Genomic DNA, 16,498 nt, shown 5'->3' on the forward strand with positions numbered 1-16,498 from the left:
GTGGAGATGCTTTTCCCAGTCCTGCACTTTCCCCTGGAGAACTGCAAACAGCCTCTATCTGAGACAGGCACCAAAGTGCCTGGAGCTCAGGTCCAACCCAGTGTGTCCATTCCAGGTGGATTTCAGGGTGCAGGAGTTTGTACTCTGCCTACTCTGAATTACTATTCCAAACTCTACTTTCCCCACACCACAGGTTTTCCCTAACCTGTTCAGTCTCTAGTTGATCAGCACTTCCAAGACCCAGAGAGATGAACAACTTCTAAAGTATGGAGTGCAAAGAGTTTGCAAAACCTGACCTTCCAAATTGCTTGTATGAAACTGATGCCAAGAATATCCCTTTTCATTACTGAATATAGATCCTGATAGAACCAACTCTCAAGGCTTAAATTTCTATTCACAGTGATCACTAAAAAGAAGTTGAAAAGTGTAAACCAGCACAAAAGAGAAACCTTTTATTTCCCAAAGAATTACTCAGCTAAAATTATTTGGTTTAACACACACTAATACCAAATAATTTTGAGGATATTTTTGATAAAGTTTTAGGAGAATTAGAGTTTAACTTTTTATTCAAGATTTTTTTTTAATTCCAAAAGTGATTTGATGAGTCAGCTATTCTCTGAAGTCCTGTAACAATAAACATTAAACATTACTCAATGCCCACAGCAACCACTGTCTAATTTTATTCTTTTTTTTCTTCTTCCCACAAAACGGAAAAAATTCCCTGTAGAAACTATTAGATTTGTGCCAAATTCATGACTCAAAGAAAAATTAAAATAAATAGACATGTGAAATTAAAACAACAAAATGCTATATTGTGAAAACCACAGAAATTTAAACTGATTGTAGGTTTCTCTTATGTACATCTTTAAAATACATTTACCAACAGGTGTAAATGTCTGAATTAAAATGAAACATAAAATGAATGTCAATGTACACAGTTTTTATTTATACATAAAATGCAAGTTGCATTTGTTGCTGATTTAAAAAAAAAAAGTTTACATAAAACCCATTTGGAAACGTACAAGAGAGGGATATAATCACTATTACAAACACAGTCTAGTCTGGGTTTAGTTACATCAAGGGACAGTGGTGATATTCTCTTGAGAAGCACTGTTCATCTTGGAGCTTTCTAAATCAAGGCATCTTCTAGAATTTAGACAGTACATTTATTTTCTAAATCTTTAACAATGATATATCTTAATGCATTATTCTACTCCTTGGCCATGGCAGTTTCACCTGAATGTTTGCAGATGTTTATGCCCCCATTCCCATCTCTTGTTGAGATCCAGCCAAGCTGTAAGTTCCATTCTTTCAACTTTTCCTACAACTTAATTTTCCATCCCTTTACTCCTTAATTAAATTCATGGTTCACATTGTTGGACGTTCATATTTTAAACAAGAGTCAGGCATCAATACATTTTAGAACTGCACTAAACATAAAGTACATTATAAAATAAAACATTATGAGCTTCTGAAATGGAAAAAAGAATGGTATTGATTACAGAGGAGTTCTCACTTCCTGTAAACATTTCTATCTCACTCTCTCTCACAGACATACACATACTTTAAAGGAAAACCAGAAACAAGAGTTTAATTAAACACCACTAGTCTGAATTTCAAATCCATGAATGAACAGATGGCCACACTCCACAATCCACCAGCAGGCCACTCCAATTAACTGGGACTGGGATCAGGGTAATGTCATGGAAGCCAGAATTTTGAACCAAATAAATATCCATATATGTGCATTTGTGACAGTTACAAATAGTAGAAGATCAAAGTATTTAGCACTACACAAAAGTGGTACCAGCAAAAAGAGAGGAGGCTAATATCACAGGCCATCACCAGGATGCTGGTCAGGGCTCACACAGACTTCAAATCCAGCTGACTTTGCAAAGAACAGCTTTAAAGAAGTAAATCAAGTTGTCCACTTCAGCTCTTCCACTAACAATCTCTAATATTGGACTTATGCTCCACTAATTAATTAGACCATGGTCCCAAATACTTAAATATATTTGGTTACTCAGTAAGCATTTATTAAGCTAAAATCAGTGTGGCATGCCTTGAGTAAAAATGTCTTCTGACACTCCTGTGTTCAGTAAAACCATGCCCTGAGTAAGCACCAAAAAGGACATCTGCTTTTACTGACAGCAAACTTATGGGTGAACCTCTACACCAATTTTCAATGGTGCAGGCAGATGTGAAGAGAGGGGAAATAAAAGCAATACAGGATATTCCTGATGCTCTTCAGCCTCTATCAAATTTTAATTTGCAATCTGTCACTTTGCACAAGTTCTGTGTCAGGACTCCAACTCTGCACTGCCCATGGGATACAGCTGACATCACCTACTCTGAACCCTGCAGGTTTTCTTCATCTCTCCCTACACTGAATGCTGGTAGCTCTGACCCCTGAGCAGTAGGCAATTCCATAAATTTAGCAAGCTGACACAAGCACTTATGAAAAAGAGTTACACAAGCAGTTTTTCTCATCGAGGCTGTTCCTACAACTAGGGGGAGAAAAAAAAAAGTCAAAGCAAATCCTACATAACTTCACCTTTTTGTGCTCTGCAAGGCATCAAATGAACACAATATTTTTGTGTGTCAAGGACTCTGAGCTTTCCAAAGAGAACAGAAGCTCTCCTAATTCTTACATCACTTTCACAATTGCTGAAGAAATATTTCCTGATACATTTATTCCAGTATTTTTATTTTGCCTTTTCCCTTCCTTTCAGAAGGAAAAGAGAGATGAAGAAAGAATGCACTTAGGTGCTCATCTGAAACAGTAATTAAATATTTTTGATGAAAATATGCTGCTTGTAGCATTTTTGTATCCAAAGGGCCTTCTGATTATCTCAGACCTTTACAAGGCTTCCATTCCCAGAGGCATTCTGCATTTCATACAATACTGGGCTAATAAGCACTTCTTCACAGGAGGACAGGTTCCCTAATACTTAAGAAATACAGCATATCCTTTCAGTGCAATACAAAACAGGATAAAAATTCCCATGGTTGCTAATTAACTAAAAAGGGCAATACAAGCAACCAACAAGATATCAGTTCATGGATTTAAATACAATATTGACACTAATAAATGATACAAGTTAAATGAAACAAATAAATGATACAAATTTAGAATATAGTCTGGAAATTATGTTGGTATTTTAAGTTTGCAAACTGATTACAGAGGAAGATAGTAACTTCATTAAATATTTATAAAAGTAGTAAATACCTGAAGTACTCACAGCAGTGGAATAAGGGTTATGAGCTCCTGTATTTTCAGCCCAGCAGCCACAACCATAAAGAGCTGCCTAAGGAAAGAAGCACATTGTTCATAAATTGTAAGTGTGTGAGATTTTTGCTTTATTTCCTTTCCTTTAAAAAAATTAAAATACAAAAACAACCTCAAACCAACAACAATAACAAAAAAAGAAACCCAAGAAAAATGCAAGTGTTAGGACAAAAGATGAATATCATAACCCTATTGTAATTCCAATCCATTTTGCTACATCCTTTTACTATTCTTGAGATCTGAGTGTGTTATAGATACAGCATTTTAGCCTAGCTTAACAGAAAATGAGGGTAAAGATATAACCCTGTTCATATAAAGTCTCCTTCACTCTGCTACTCAAAAAACAAACAAACAAAGAATTTTAACTACATCTCAAAAGAGAACTGCTTTTTGGACAGTGGAAAACGTCAACCAAAATACAGCTGTATAGCAATGGAGTACAAAATTTCTGCTGCACCTCAAAATCCCCTAACAACAATAAGGTGACACATCATAAATATATTATTATTATTATTATTAACATTGATAATAAATAGAACTATACATAATTTATAAACATAATCATAATTATATATAACACATCACAAACACCTGATATGTTCTTTTATTACTTTTGTCACTTTCTCCAATTCACAAGATCATTTAAAATTTAATTAGGAGAGCTTCCCTAAATATTGAGAGAAATCTTTTTTCAAGACTCTAAGCATTTAAGAGACCATTTAAGGATGTATTTAAGCCCAAGAAATTAACTTACTGATATCTCTGTCAAAAGGTACCTACAGAACATCTTCCTATCACTGTTTTATTACACTGATGGAGGACACTAAGAATACTTGCACTGATGTGCAGTAAAAATGCCTTCAGCATTTAAGGTGAAGGAAGGGAGAACACAAATTTGCTGTCACAGCTCTTGTTTTACACTACACCTGCTTGTGACACTGAACAATCACTCCCAACAAAAAAAAAAACCAAAACAATGTGCAATGATCACCTGACCAACTCTTCCAGGATGCTTCAGTGCTAAACCCCCACTGGAGACAGCAGCAGCCACATTTCCTTCTTGGTCAACAACAACTGCACCAACTGTATCCAAAGTTCCTGAGTCATTCTCCTGCAAAACACACAAAGAGAAAAAAATCCTAGCAAATACAGTGTATTACAGTCAGATCATACTCCTCAGGAGTGTGCAAGTGAGAGCCCAGCAACCAAATGGATTTGTTATCATGCACTTGTACTCACTGCCAGAAATCTTCCCCAAATGCTGCTCTGCCTCAGACAGGACCTTAATAAAACTTCTACAGTAACAAGAAGGTAATAAACATCTCAGAATTAATCCAATGCTCAGATCACCTGCTTTTACTCACAGAAGTGCCAGAAGTCATTTTTCTTAGTGGTTGCCACTTGCCCACTAAGAAATGATTCAGCAACTGATGCCACATCAAAAAGCCTTTCCTAAAAGGCCTGAAAAAGCATTTTCAGAGGCTCTGAGTTTTGAAGATGTGTGATTTTTTTAAAAATTAAATTTAAAAAAAAAAAAAAACAAAACCAAAACAACTACCACCACCCCCCCAAAAAAAAAAAAAAAACCAAACCAACAAAGCACCACCACAAAAAAAAACAAGCAGCTGTTTACCATGTAAAGAGAAAATACTGATATTCTGAGCAAGACAATAAATAGATGCCTCAAGGAAAAAACCCCCCTAGGACAGATTCTTTCTGCCAGACTTGTTCTCAGCTCAGGAATCTTTAGTGAGTAAAGCAATTTTACCCTTTGTTCCTGTAACTAGAGGGTAACTAGAAAAGTATCCTTCCTTCCATGACTTCTGAGGTAGATTTACTCCCTGCAGGAGAAGGGGTCTTCCTTTATATCCTTCTCCCCCTCCCTTAATGCACCACACTGAGTCCCTCTCAGAGAAGGAACAGTTTTTCCCTCTCTGCAGAACCCAGGGCAAGGCACTCAGACCTCATGCTCCATGACACACACAGAGCATGCAGTGCACAGAAATTAAACCAAATGAACAGAATTGATCCATCATCCATCACAAACTCCAGAGATGCACACTAGTGCTGCAAGCCTCAAGCCTCTCACATAGACTTATCCAGTGAAGTAATGCCAAAGGTTATTAAGCTTTTCATATAAATATGAATTTTCTGGACTAGAATTCAGAGGGAGGAATTAAGGGAAAAAAACCCTAACTATTCAACTTTAATTATCAAGTTCCCATCATCAATTAAAATTCCCTTGGGCATACTATGTCACTTATCAAGCATGGTTTCTAGTACTGTAATGCTGATGATACTCTGGCTATACTTAATTTAAGAGAAAACACTTGGGTTAATTCTGTGTCAGTCTCAAAAGAAAAATAATGCACTACAGTGCTACCATGTTCTACAGAACTTTTTGAGCAACTGGAGCTCCTAGGCAGGAATTTCACCCTTGGCTTTCACCCAGAGAAACAGTTTCCTCTCTGCTCCTACACCTGGATCTTCTCTGGCAAGTTCTGCATTCAGATGCTGGCACTGACCGTACTCAATATGAAAACAAATGGGCAGATGTCCCAATAATAAAGCAGAAAACTGCTTCAAGACAGACAGGGGTGAGAAGCTAGAGATCCACAGTTCAACTGGTACTGGGAAGAAGGGTAAGTTGAAAAACAGAGGAAGGAAGGATCAGGGAGGGCAGGAAAAGTAGAAACAAAAGGGGTTTTGATGATGGGAGCAAAGGGGATAAGAAAAGAGACAGCGCCCTTCCAAGTTCTAAAGGTGAAAGAAAATTAAGGAACCCTTTTTTAACATCTCATGTGCCAATGTATTTTCCAGCTCCCAGAACTCCCAGACACAGCCTGAGCTAAAACAAACCCAGCTCAAACACAGTGGATTGCAAAGACCTTAACCAGCAGAGCAGGCTGCTCATGGGACGTGCAGATTCCCATCCTTGGAGGTTTCCAAGACCAGAGCAGATAAAGCTCTTCCCAACATGAATTCTCTTATCATTTCTCTCTAGAGAAGAACTGCTATGATACAGGTGCTGCTATCTACCTCCTGCCCTCTTTTATCAAAGAAATTATTCCCACAACAAAAAACTTAATTAACAGCCAGCTACAGATATAAAAGTCTAGCCTATCAAAGTTTGTTTAAATGAGGCAACTTGGAGGCTGGACATCTTTTCTAAGGGAAGATTTGCTAAGGGAAGGTTGAGTTGGCCCACACAGCCTTCTGAAGGAAATTTGTACCTCTGAAGCAAAGGAATTCTGTATTTTTTTTCTCAGTAATATAGTTTTGGGGCAGGGGGGAACAGGACTGGCTTGTGATAAAAAAAAAAAGTGACTGATTATAGGTGATGCTGTATTTTTTCTTGTCCTTGTTCTATTCCACATCCAATGGAAAAAATACATTGTCAGCATCTTTTACATATGTGAACTGTACTGACAACCTTGATTTCTGGACCAGTAACTAAAGAGCTGATCACAATTCAACAAAGGAACTTTCTGTACATCTCCCTGTGGAAAAGCATCGTGTGCTTGAGGAGTCACTGCAAGACTGCACCTGCTGAGAGGACTTTCAGTGTCACACATTGCATCTCTTCAAATCTCATGAAGAAGCAGAGGATCCTGTCAAGCTAGGGTCAGGACAATAAAAACATATTTAGAAAATATTAGAAAGTGTGATTTAGAAAGTATGGTAAATACTAAAATTCATGAAGTCTAAAATAAGACCAAACTTTATACAGGTCCAATGGGGACTAAACAAGACCCAGCTTGCTTGGCCTTACCTTTCTATTGACTGATTTACTTAGCTACTTAAATTTTAACATTTTGCAGATTCCAAAGGAAACTTGATGGTATCTGTTACCAAATTCTGTATCTGAGTTCAGCTACTAAATTATACTTGCCCACTGCAAATGCAGTTCGGGTTTTTAACAGTGCAGTATTGCAACCTAAATATAATCTATTATGTAGTTAATATTTTGCATGGAAAAAACTGAAAGTCAGTGTTTTAAGTCAGACCTCACATTACTTAATGTGCACCTTGCATATTAAGGAAATGAAATTAATTTATGTAATCATGGTCCAAACACTCAAGATTTTGCTAGGAACATGCACACAAAACCAAAAGATGCTCACTTGCACAAACGCAGAGTTCTATCAAGCACTTTTAAAAAACCCTCCTTCCCTCCTGCACATTAAAAAATTGCAAATATTCATCACTACAAGCCCCTAAGGAAGCAATTAGCAGATTAGGAGAGCTCTACCCAGTGCCCACTGAGAGATTCAACACACAGGGCTTTTTCCTCTCCACTTGAGAAAGTTTTGAAATGCCATGGAAAGTAATTACCACTAAAACTCATCTCTGAGTATAACTGACAAAATACAAAGGTAATCAGATTGAAGCAACTAACATTCATTTGCTATTACCCAACTACTAAATTATACAGAGCTTGATGAACAATCCCAGCCTTGCCAGTTTCACAGTTCGGTGTGTAAAACAAAACATTTTGTTTGATCTTCATGTGCAAGATGAGGAAATTATTCCATACTGTATTTCCACAGATAAAGCCAAACCAACTAAACTTAACTAGAATGGGTGAAAATTATTTAAGTTTCTTTTCCCATATTGAATGGATTTTGAAGGATACTTTTGAAAACTCTAAGGTTTTATTATCGAAGACCATTTGCACACAAATGTGAGAGAGAACATTTATTTCTTTTTTAAGGACATTTCCAAACTGCAAGACTAAATAAGACAGACACCAGGAGTGCCATAGCTGACTGCTACACTTAAATTACCTGCACACAGACAAAAATATTTTCTAAATATGTTCAGTCTTAATACAGTAACAGAAGCACATGGAACTGTTGATTCCATGCATATAATTCCAACAGGAGTATACATATGTCAGTACCTATGTTGAACTAGATAAAAACCAAGCCAGTTTTAATAAAACTCAACCTAAATAATCTTATTTATAGAGTTAAATAACTAGGCTATAAAACACTAACTTACAAACACCAATCTCTTTCCAAAAAATCATGTGTACTAGGGGTTCTTAGTGTCATTCAAACCAGAGAGAACAACTTTTTACAGATATGCTGAGATCACTTGTAAAAGATTATAACACCAAAAGAAAAAGAAAAATTAAAGCTTCTAGCCAACCTCTGCTAAGCTATTTTCAACAACAATTTCCTCTGGTAAAAGACAGACTAACAGTAAGCAGACAAATATTTACTTCTGATATTTACTGGTGCTTGAGGGGAGAATTTGAGAATGGCATCTGGCTGAATAAACCTAACATAGATACCCCCATGAGAATGTTTAGTTAATTTTTGTTTGTGTGTGAATTATTTCTTAGCATTGTAAACCAGTAAGACTCTGCAACTTGAAAAAGACACAATTATTACACTTTCAAAATTTGGTGAAGTTATTAATGGATCTTCCTGTATGCAAATTCATAACATTCTGCAAATGCTACATTGGGTGAACAAAGAAAAATACAGAAAAAACTCCATTTATCAGGAAATTAAACTCCTTTAGTAGGTTACACTGCCAAGCTTTTCCATACAAACTTAGTCAAATTTAAACAGCCTCATACTTTTTAAGGTTGGTATCATCACATTTTTATTGAAAACTAACTTTTAAGCTTGTATTTTTCTTTTAGCTGGCAATATTTATCAGTAGCTCAAACTTCCAAGTAATTTCAGTCTGTTTTGGTCACACTGGCCTATTAGTTCTGATCCCATTCAACTCCACCTCTCTTACCATCCTTTCTACCTTGCTCTCCCCACTGCAGCACTGACAGAGGCACACAGGCTCAGCAGCAGCACAGAGCTGAAGTGGGTGAGTCAAACCAGATAATAAAACAGCTCTAAAATCCTGCTGTAAGGAATGGTCTGCAGCTCCTGAGAAGCACAGCTGATAAAAAAGTTACAGGGATATTTATCAATTAAAATAACTTTGACAAGATGATTAATTTCTAATTACTCACGTACTTAAATGGCTTTAAACCAATTATTTTAAAACCTTTTATGAGAGCACAGCTTTGACAGTGTGAGTTTTAGGGCAACAAATCACGTGCCTCATCCTTGCTAAACAACCCTTTTCTCCTAGTTTGGGAAGATATATTCTACTTTTTTTTTTTTCTTTTAGAATTTGATTTTTCATTTCTATTTCATTTGGAAAATCTACTTTGAAAACATTACTTCCTGTAAGGCTGCAATCATCCTACACTCCGTGGCTAGCACGAGATTCCATACTGAGAGCATGGGTTGGTTTTGATCCCTGCTCCATGGACAGGATGTGCCCAGACTGACAAAACCAGAATGTTGTCCCTGGATCACTCACCAAGGAGAAGAGCTCTATCTGATCACCTCCTTTACCTACCACCAGTGGCCTTTGGGAATCCCCCACAAGCTCTGCACAGGACTCTGGAGCCCTTGAAATTTCAAACTGCAGGTTGGTAAGCTCATGCATTGGCATATGTTCCAAGCATTGACCTGTCCCTTATTACATGAGCAGCAATACTGCACAGGGACCCCTCCTCTCCCCAGGCACACTTTCACACTCCCAGGTTCACAAGGGGGTAACTGAAATCCTGTGAACAGCAGAAGTTCCAAAATTAACAACTAACTTCCATGGATCCCCAATCCATGGGGATTTAATTTCTTCACTAGTCTTAGCTCCTTGAAAAAGTAAAAATTATTTCCCTGCTAGAGAAAACATCTTATCTAAGAGCACAGATGTAAATTGCCTAATTTATCACTGTTTGCCTTTGCAGACTATAGAGAATACACTTTTGCTAACAATTCTCTGGGATTTATACCTTATTTACATCAATATATGTAACTAGGCAGTGGTCAGACAGCTCAGCTAAGAGCAATGGCCAATCCAAAGGCCCACAGGCCCCAAATAAAGCACAGGCATTCAATTTAATGACCCATAATTTGATACTCAACATGAAACACAAATACTGTGAATGACATTCTCACAGGTTACCAAAGCTCTACATTTAAACTAAGAATGAGGGGAACAGAGGGAATCCCTGGTAGTTTTGTAGCACAGGTAATATGGGCCAGGTCAATGCCAGATGCATGCACAGATGCACATGTTTACCTACCTGATATTTCAAATTTCACCAATTCCAGTTCCATAATGCAGTGTGCTCAGGAGACATTAAAAAGTGGGAAACAGTGACAGAGATCCCAAGCTAAAGAAAATGTTTTGGTAAATAATTATCTGTTTGTATTTACATTTGTCCTATTTCCAGTTCAAAATGAGCAAAATATTTTTCTTAGCACAAACAAGATATAAAGTGATGGTTTGGTTTTCAAATAGCAAGGCAGAAAGTTTTAACTGCACTAAGTTTTCATTGTATCATCTAAACATTAAGATGGACAAGGAGAACAGGCTTCTGAGGCTACATCAGTCTTATAAGACAGGAGGTTTATTAGCAGTCAGCTGTAAGTTTAGGACGACACAAGAATTTGAAACAAGAGCTAACCTTTTCATTTGATTGTCTTCTTTTCTTTAGTTGAATGAGATCTGTTTCCACCTTTTCGGCCAACTCCAGCTTCCTCTTGTTCCTCTTAAAAGCTGCTAAACTAAACCCTATAAAAATAGTTCAAAAGCATGTAACTAAGTAAAATTTACTTATTTGAAGCAAATATTGATAAGTCGACATTTTGAAGGACACATCCCCCACTTCTTTACTGATGCAAAAAGCATCAATAAAAAGCAAAAAAAACTAAGTATTCAAGTTTCAGTACAAGTTGTTTGTTCACATCTTTTCCTAAGCTTAAAAGTTCTACTATTGTTCAGCAATGGTGATGGGTAAAATATCTGCTAGAAACACAGCATGAACACATGGAAGCTGGTCTAAATATCTTTGGCAATGAAGCAGCACTGCACAGAAGAGAACAGAATAAGTGGCTTGTGTTAAAATTGTTTTTGACTGCTGACAAGTAAATAGATGCCATGTGAGCTCATTCTGATAGCCATAAAATTAGGTTACTATTTTATTACCTTAATCACATATCTGTATGTTTACCCATATATTTAAAGCCACACACAAGTCTAGCAGTAGTTTATGCTCCATAATCCAACACAGTCTAAAGACCACCTAGGTCTCAAGAAGACAAACATCTACTTTCCACATCTAAGCCCTACATTAAGAAAGGAAGTGCTCTCTAAAGTGGACTAAAAAATAAAATTGTTATGCTTAAGAGACCAAAATGACATGTTCCCATTTTAGAAGTTTCAGTTCATGAACAAATTGCAGATATTGACATATTTAGTTTAAATTAGTTTTGACTCAATATCATCCCCAGGCTGTTTTAACATCCTCTGTAAAATGTAAAGAGGTGGGGAGAAAATGTCTTTTGTCACTTGTTTAACCACACCAAATCAAGCTATTGGGAGAACAGAGCAATTTGAACCTTTTACTTAAACTTTCAATGGAAACTAAAAAGCACAGGTTTTTCTATAAACTTCAAAAAATGTCATTTTAAATGACATTCTGAACCTAGTTACATCACTATTGTTCAGAAGACTGGAATAGCTACATGAAGTCTAGTAATAAACCCAGTATTACAAAGCCAATGGAACCCAAAGCTTTCATTTACAATTCTCACAAAGTACACAAACAGTGAGCATTTTACTTTGAAACTTCTCCACACAGCTGTCAAATTCACCTAGTGAACTCTCTTTTAATCATGTTTAAAGTATATAAAACTGGACCTTAATGTACACACAGTTAGTTATAGTCAGTTCAAATATATAACTCTAAAAGTAGTGAGAAAGCTGGCATTTCTCCCCAAAAACCTAATGAATACCAGTTCTTTAAAAATGTAAACCCATATTAATCAGCCATCAGCAAGAAAGGAATTCATTCTCCTATTTAAAGCTGATTAATGCAGCTACTTAGGACAACACATTTCTATGTTTGAAATGAAGATGAAGAGGTAAAACCTGAATACCTGATAAGAGGGAGCAGACAAAGAACCATTTTAGTCAAGTATCAATTGTCAGTGGGGAGAAACAAACCAAAAATCTCCCACAGATAATGAACTTTGTAAACAGAAGTGCCCCAAAATAAACTAAGCTAGCACATTGTTCTTAAGAGAATTTTTAGACAGGAGAACTTTGTAAGTTGACACAAGTTCACCAAGCTCAGCAAACACCTATGGGCAGAGCCATGTGGGGTGACAAAGAATGGTGTTGGCCTTGGTATTCCTCAAAAGCAGGATAAAAATGCCTAAGCCTGTTTCCTGCTGCTGCCCCTGCCTCCTGCCAGGCTGGAAAAAAATATGGACCTACAGAAGCAAAAGGGTGCAGGAGCCCACACATGCAAACCTGAACAGATTCCTTGTATTTCAGAGCCCAAAGCCAGCAGTGTCCTGAAAGCTTCTGCAGTATTTGCATGTTCACCAGCTCAAACACATGCACAAAGATCACATCACATGCACAGAACACAAGGACTAGCTCCAAGCTGCCCTGCCAGCTGCACAGAGTGCTGCTACATGGCCTCTCAGCATCTCCACTCCACCTATACCTTGGTAGCATATTTATCCTGCCATTTTTCCACAACACACAAAATTCTCCAAGCTTTAGAGATGTTTCACTCACTTAAGACCACAATCCCTAGCTAAGCAACTAATTTTCAGAGGTTACCCTGTGCTTTAAGATAGTTTGTCTTTTCAAAACAGGAAAAAAACCTGAAGACTTACTCTGAAGGATCTGCTAACAGTAACTTCTAATAAGCATTGCTAATTCAAAGTGGTATCAGTAAGTTGACAAATATGGGGTAGAAAAAAAACATCTTTAAGAGCAAAGAAGTACACATCTCTTGGGCCATGTCAGACAGACAGATGAGGACACCTTTCTAGCAGCATTTAATGATGTAGGTTGGAAGGGATATTAGGAAGTTGTGGAGCCCAACCTCCAAAAAAAAACCCAAATCCAATTTAAAAGGATTTGTCAGATTCTGAGTATTTTCAACAATGCAGATTTCACAACTCCTCTGGGCCTCTGCATCAATATTTGATTAACCTCAGGTTTAAATAAATAAGGTATTAATTAATACTTTCTAGTCTTGTTCCATTTACCACAAACCTGTGAGGGAAAGTCAGTCTAGTCAGACATCCCCTAGAAGGGAAATTCTTGTGCTCAGGCTACATTGAACTTCAGAATAGTTATTAGGATTTACTTTTGATGAAAGGTGAAGATTTTGTTTTAGCAAGAACTTATGAATAACAGCCTTTCATTCTTTAAGGAAAATAATTACTACCAGTAATTTTCAATTCCTCTTTGTAGGATAAGCCAGATAAAACCTCCAAAGTGACCAAATTACCATGAAATAAAGGACCAGGTTACAACTCAAAACCTGGCAATTTTTTCCACTGACAGTTTTATGTCCAACTTCAGTTAAAAAAAAAAAGTCTTGACTCTCACTTGAATCTTAATTTTTTTTTTTTTCTCCCCAGAATAAGGGAATAAAGACTAAAGCAAGTGACAGGCTGCCTGCCCTCAGTTTATTCCTGTCTTTGTGATGTGCTCTCTATCACTATAAATGCCATTTAAATTAACCCCTATAAATGTGGTTATACATGTAAAACCACTATAAATGCCATTAAAATTAACAGTACTTTCATTGCTTCATCTTGGTCTACTAGTGACAAAAGAAACTGAGGAACACAAGTGAGCTCCAAACTACACACATGAAAGATGAAACTAGAGTTTCCTGAAAACACCCTCTAAGTTTGGTCCTTGACAAAGAACACACTAAAACATCAAATTAAAACATTCCATCAACTAAAATACAATCCAGGATTCAAACATGCTTGGGTAACAACACACACACAACATGGAAAAACAACCCACAGAAAATTTATTTTGCAAGTAAGTGCTCCAGACAGAAAGAAAACACCTAGACACAATTTGAGTTTGTAGCTCACATTAAATCTAAAACAAAACCTCAATTTTGTGGTGCAAGGACACCACAAAATTTCATTTGTCCTTAATGACAGTATAAAAACCACTCTCACCTTCTCCAACCAGACAGTGCATTCCAAGCTTGAGAAAAGGAAAGGGTCACAACACAGTGATGAAGACAGGCATGTTTTCCTAAAACAAATGCAATATAGCTACATCAGCCTGATGTTGCCTGGGTCAAGGAGGAAGAGAAGAGCAAGAGAAGCAAAGCTTACTCACTGGGGAGAAAGCTGGGTAGAGGGGTAAGGGAGCTGATGGAATTTTAGATTGAAAAAGCTTTGGATCACAGCCCAGTGGTACTGTTGTTGAAATCTATGGAAAGGTATTTAGTAAAATGTCCTTTGGTTTTGCTCAAGAACTTAAAAGTTTAGATCTAATTCAAAAAAGTACTTTCAGCTAAAATCTCTGGCAATCATTACCCTACTCAGGAACAGCATGTGCACTCCACATCATGCTTAGAAGAATTGAGAATTGAGTCTTGGGAGTACAACCAGCCCATCTCTTCTGCTCCCTCACTTGTGCACCTACTGGCATAAATACAACTGCCTCTGAGCTGCTGGGAGAGGAAGGAAAAAAAAAAGAAAAAAGCCCCACAGCTTTACAAAATTACTGTTCTTGTTTAGAAGTCACTTTCTCAGGCTTCATCCAGACTAAAGACTCAATGAATGACAACCACAGCACATCAGAACCAAAGTATCATAAATAAATCCAGCCTCATTTACAGTATTTACCACACATCCCTGCCTCTGAAGAAAATAATCTTCAAGGAGCTGGAAACACCCTCCTCATCATCCACATTCTCCTTTCAGCCCCCAAGGTACCAAGATGAGCAGCCCACATGGACTCTGCAATCTGGTGCAACTGTGCCAGACAGGGGAAGCTCTGGTGGAATATTTGGCCACAGCAGAGCTGGGACAAGCGCAGGGGTTTGCCTGGGACAAGGTTCAGTGGCTGAGCACAGAACAGGTGGAAGAAGCTCCTGCTCAACACCAATTGCCTGCAGGAGAGGTTGGCATTAGTGGATGTGATATCAGAACATGCACTTGATAATATTTATCTGTAAATGCAGATCAAAAGTCTGACAGGCTCATCTTGTTCAAAGCTAAGACTGCTGTGGATGTTCCAAAGGTTCTGATGTACCTGGATACCCTGCTGAGAAAAGGCCACAAGACCTCACAAATTACATCATTAATTAGCCCAAGATTCATCTCCTAAACTATTACTGCTAGACAATAAATACACCTTTTTTACATACTTTTTTCATCATTATCATCACCTAACAAGGAGATAAGGTAATTTTCAGCAAGCAGGTCAGTGGAAGAGATCATTAGTCTCTGACTAATGATGAAGTGATTCATCTGTGCCACTTGTTTGCCATAAAGCTTCCACATCCCTTACTCACCTCCTGTACTCTGATCATCCCCTTAACTCCTTTAACCATTATCCTGCATGTAAAGTCAAAATTTAACCAAAAATCTTGACAGTTCTATTAGATAATGACACAATGACTAAGGAAATGAAACACAACTGTATTCCCCACAGCTCCACACAGCTCTGCAGAAGTTTTTCTCAGTCATCTTTCCTAGCCCAGTAGAAATGATTCAGAGAGCACAGGCATATGAAAAGCAGACTTGTCCTCCATGTATGGAGTCTTTGAAGCTACTGAATTGTACATACTGACTTAAATACACTACTAAGACACCTTTCCATCTGTTAAATAATGTACAATTGATACATATCTACCTGTTAATTCTAGCCCTATGTACCTTAAACAGGACTGCAGATGACAGGCTGTTTATCAGAATACACTGTGAATTTCTTGCACAAAGTTAATGCGAAACATTTTTACTACAAAGTCCAAGTTTCCTTCAAATCCCCATGCTTTTATAAGCCACATGAATTCCCTTACTTACTTTCAGCAAGGTTGAAAATTTGGAAAATGGCTATGTGAACAACTATATTTTCAAACAGAGGAGGGAAATACAAATTTTCAGCACCACTAAATGACAAATCAAGTTCAGGACAATATTCAAACTTTCCTGGTTACAGTGGTGGAACAGCAAGCTGGGAAGACAAACCCCAAATACCAACTTTCAATCACACATATTACAAATTATTATGCAACTAAATATTACACAACCTAGAAGTGTTCAGCAATCCTTGTTTAAAATCAAACTATAAATTGAAAACACTACAAAAACCCCAAGAATATTTTAAAATCTTTAA

The 16,498-nt window shown here is 37.3% G+C and overlaps 1 protein-coding gene across 4 annotated transcripts in view; it reads right to left on the minus strand.

The window, feature by feature from the left end:
* The window catches only part of TASP1 (taspase 1), a 77,726-nt gene that overhangs the window by 35,719 nt on the left and 25,509 nt on the right, over positions 1-16,498 (minus strand). For 3 of the 4 annotated variants that reach the window (XM_050972339.1, XM_050972338.1, XM_050972340.1), the window contains exons 8-10: positions 10,785-10,891; positions 4,281-4,400; positions 3,230-3,308 (exon numbers count right to left, since the gene is read on the minus strand). In XM_050972339.1, coding sequence (XP_050828296.1) covers positions 3,230-3,308; positions 4,281-4,400; positions 10,785-10,891 — 306 coding nt within the window. Of the gene's footprint in view, positions 1-976; positions 2,508-3,229; positions 3,309-4,280; positions 4,401-10,784; positions 10,892-16,498 lie in introns of those variants that run through there. The other variant, XM_050972341.1, reaches the window with a different exon arrangement.

Source organism: Serinus canaria, chromosome 3 (assembly GCF_022539315.1).
Source record: "Serinus canaria isolate serCan28SL12 chromosome 3, serCan2020, whole genome shotgun sequence".
Lineage (NCBI taxonomy): Eukaryota > Metazoa > Chordata > Aves > Passeriformes > Fringillidae > Serinus > Serinus canaria.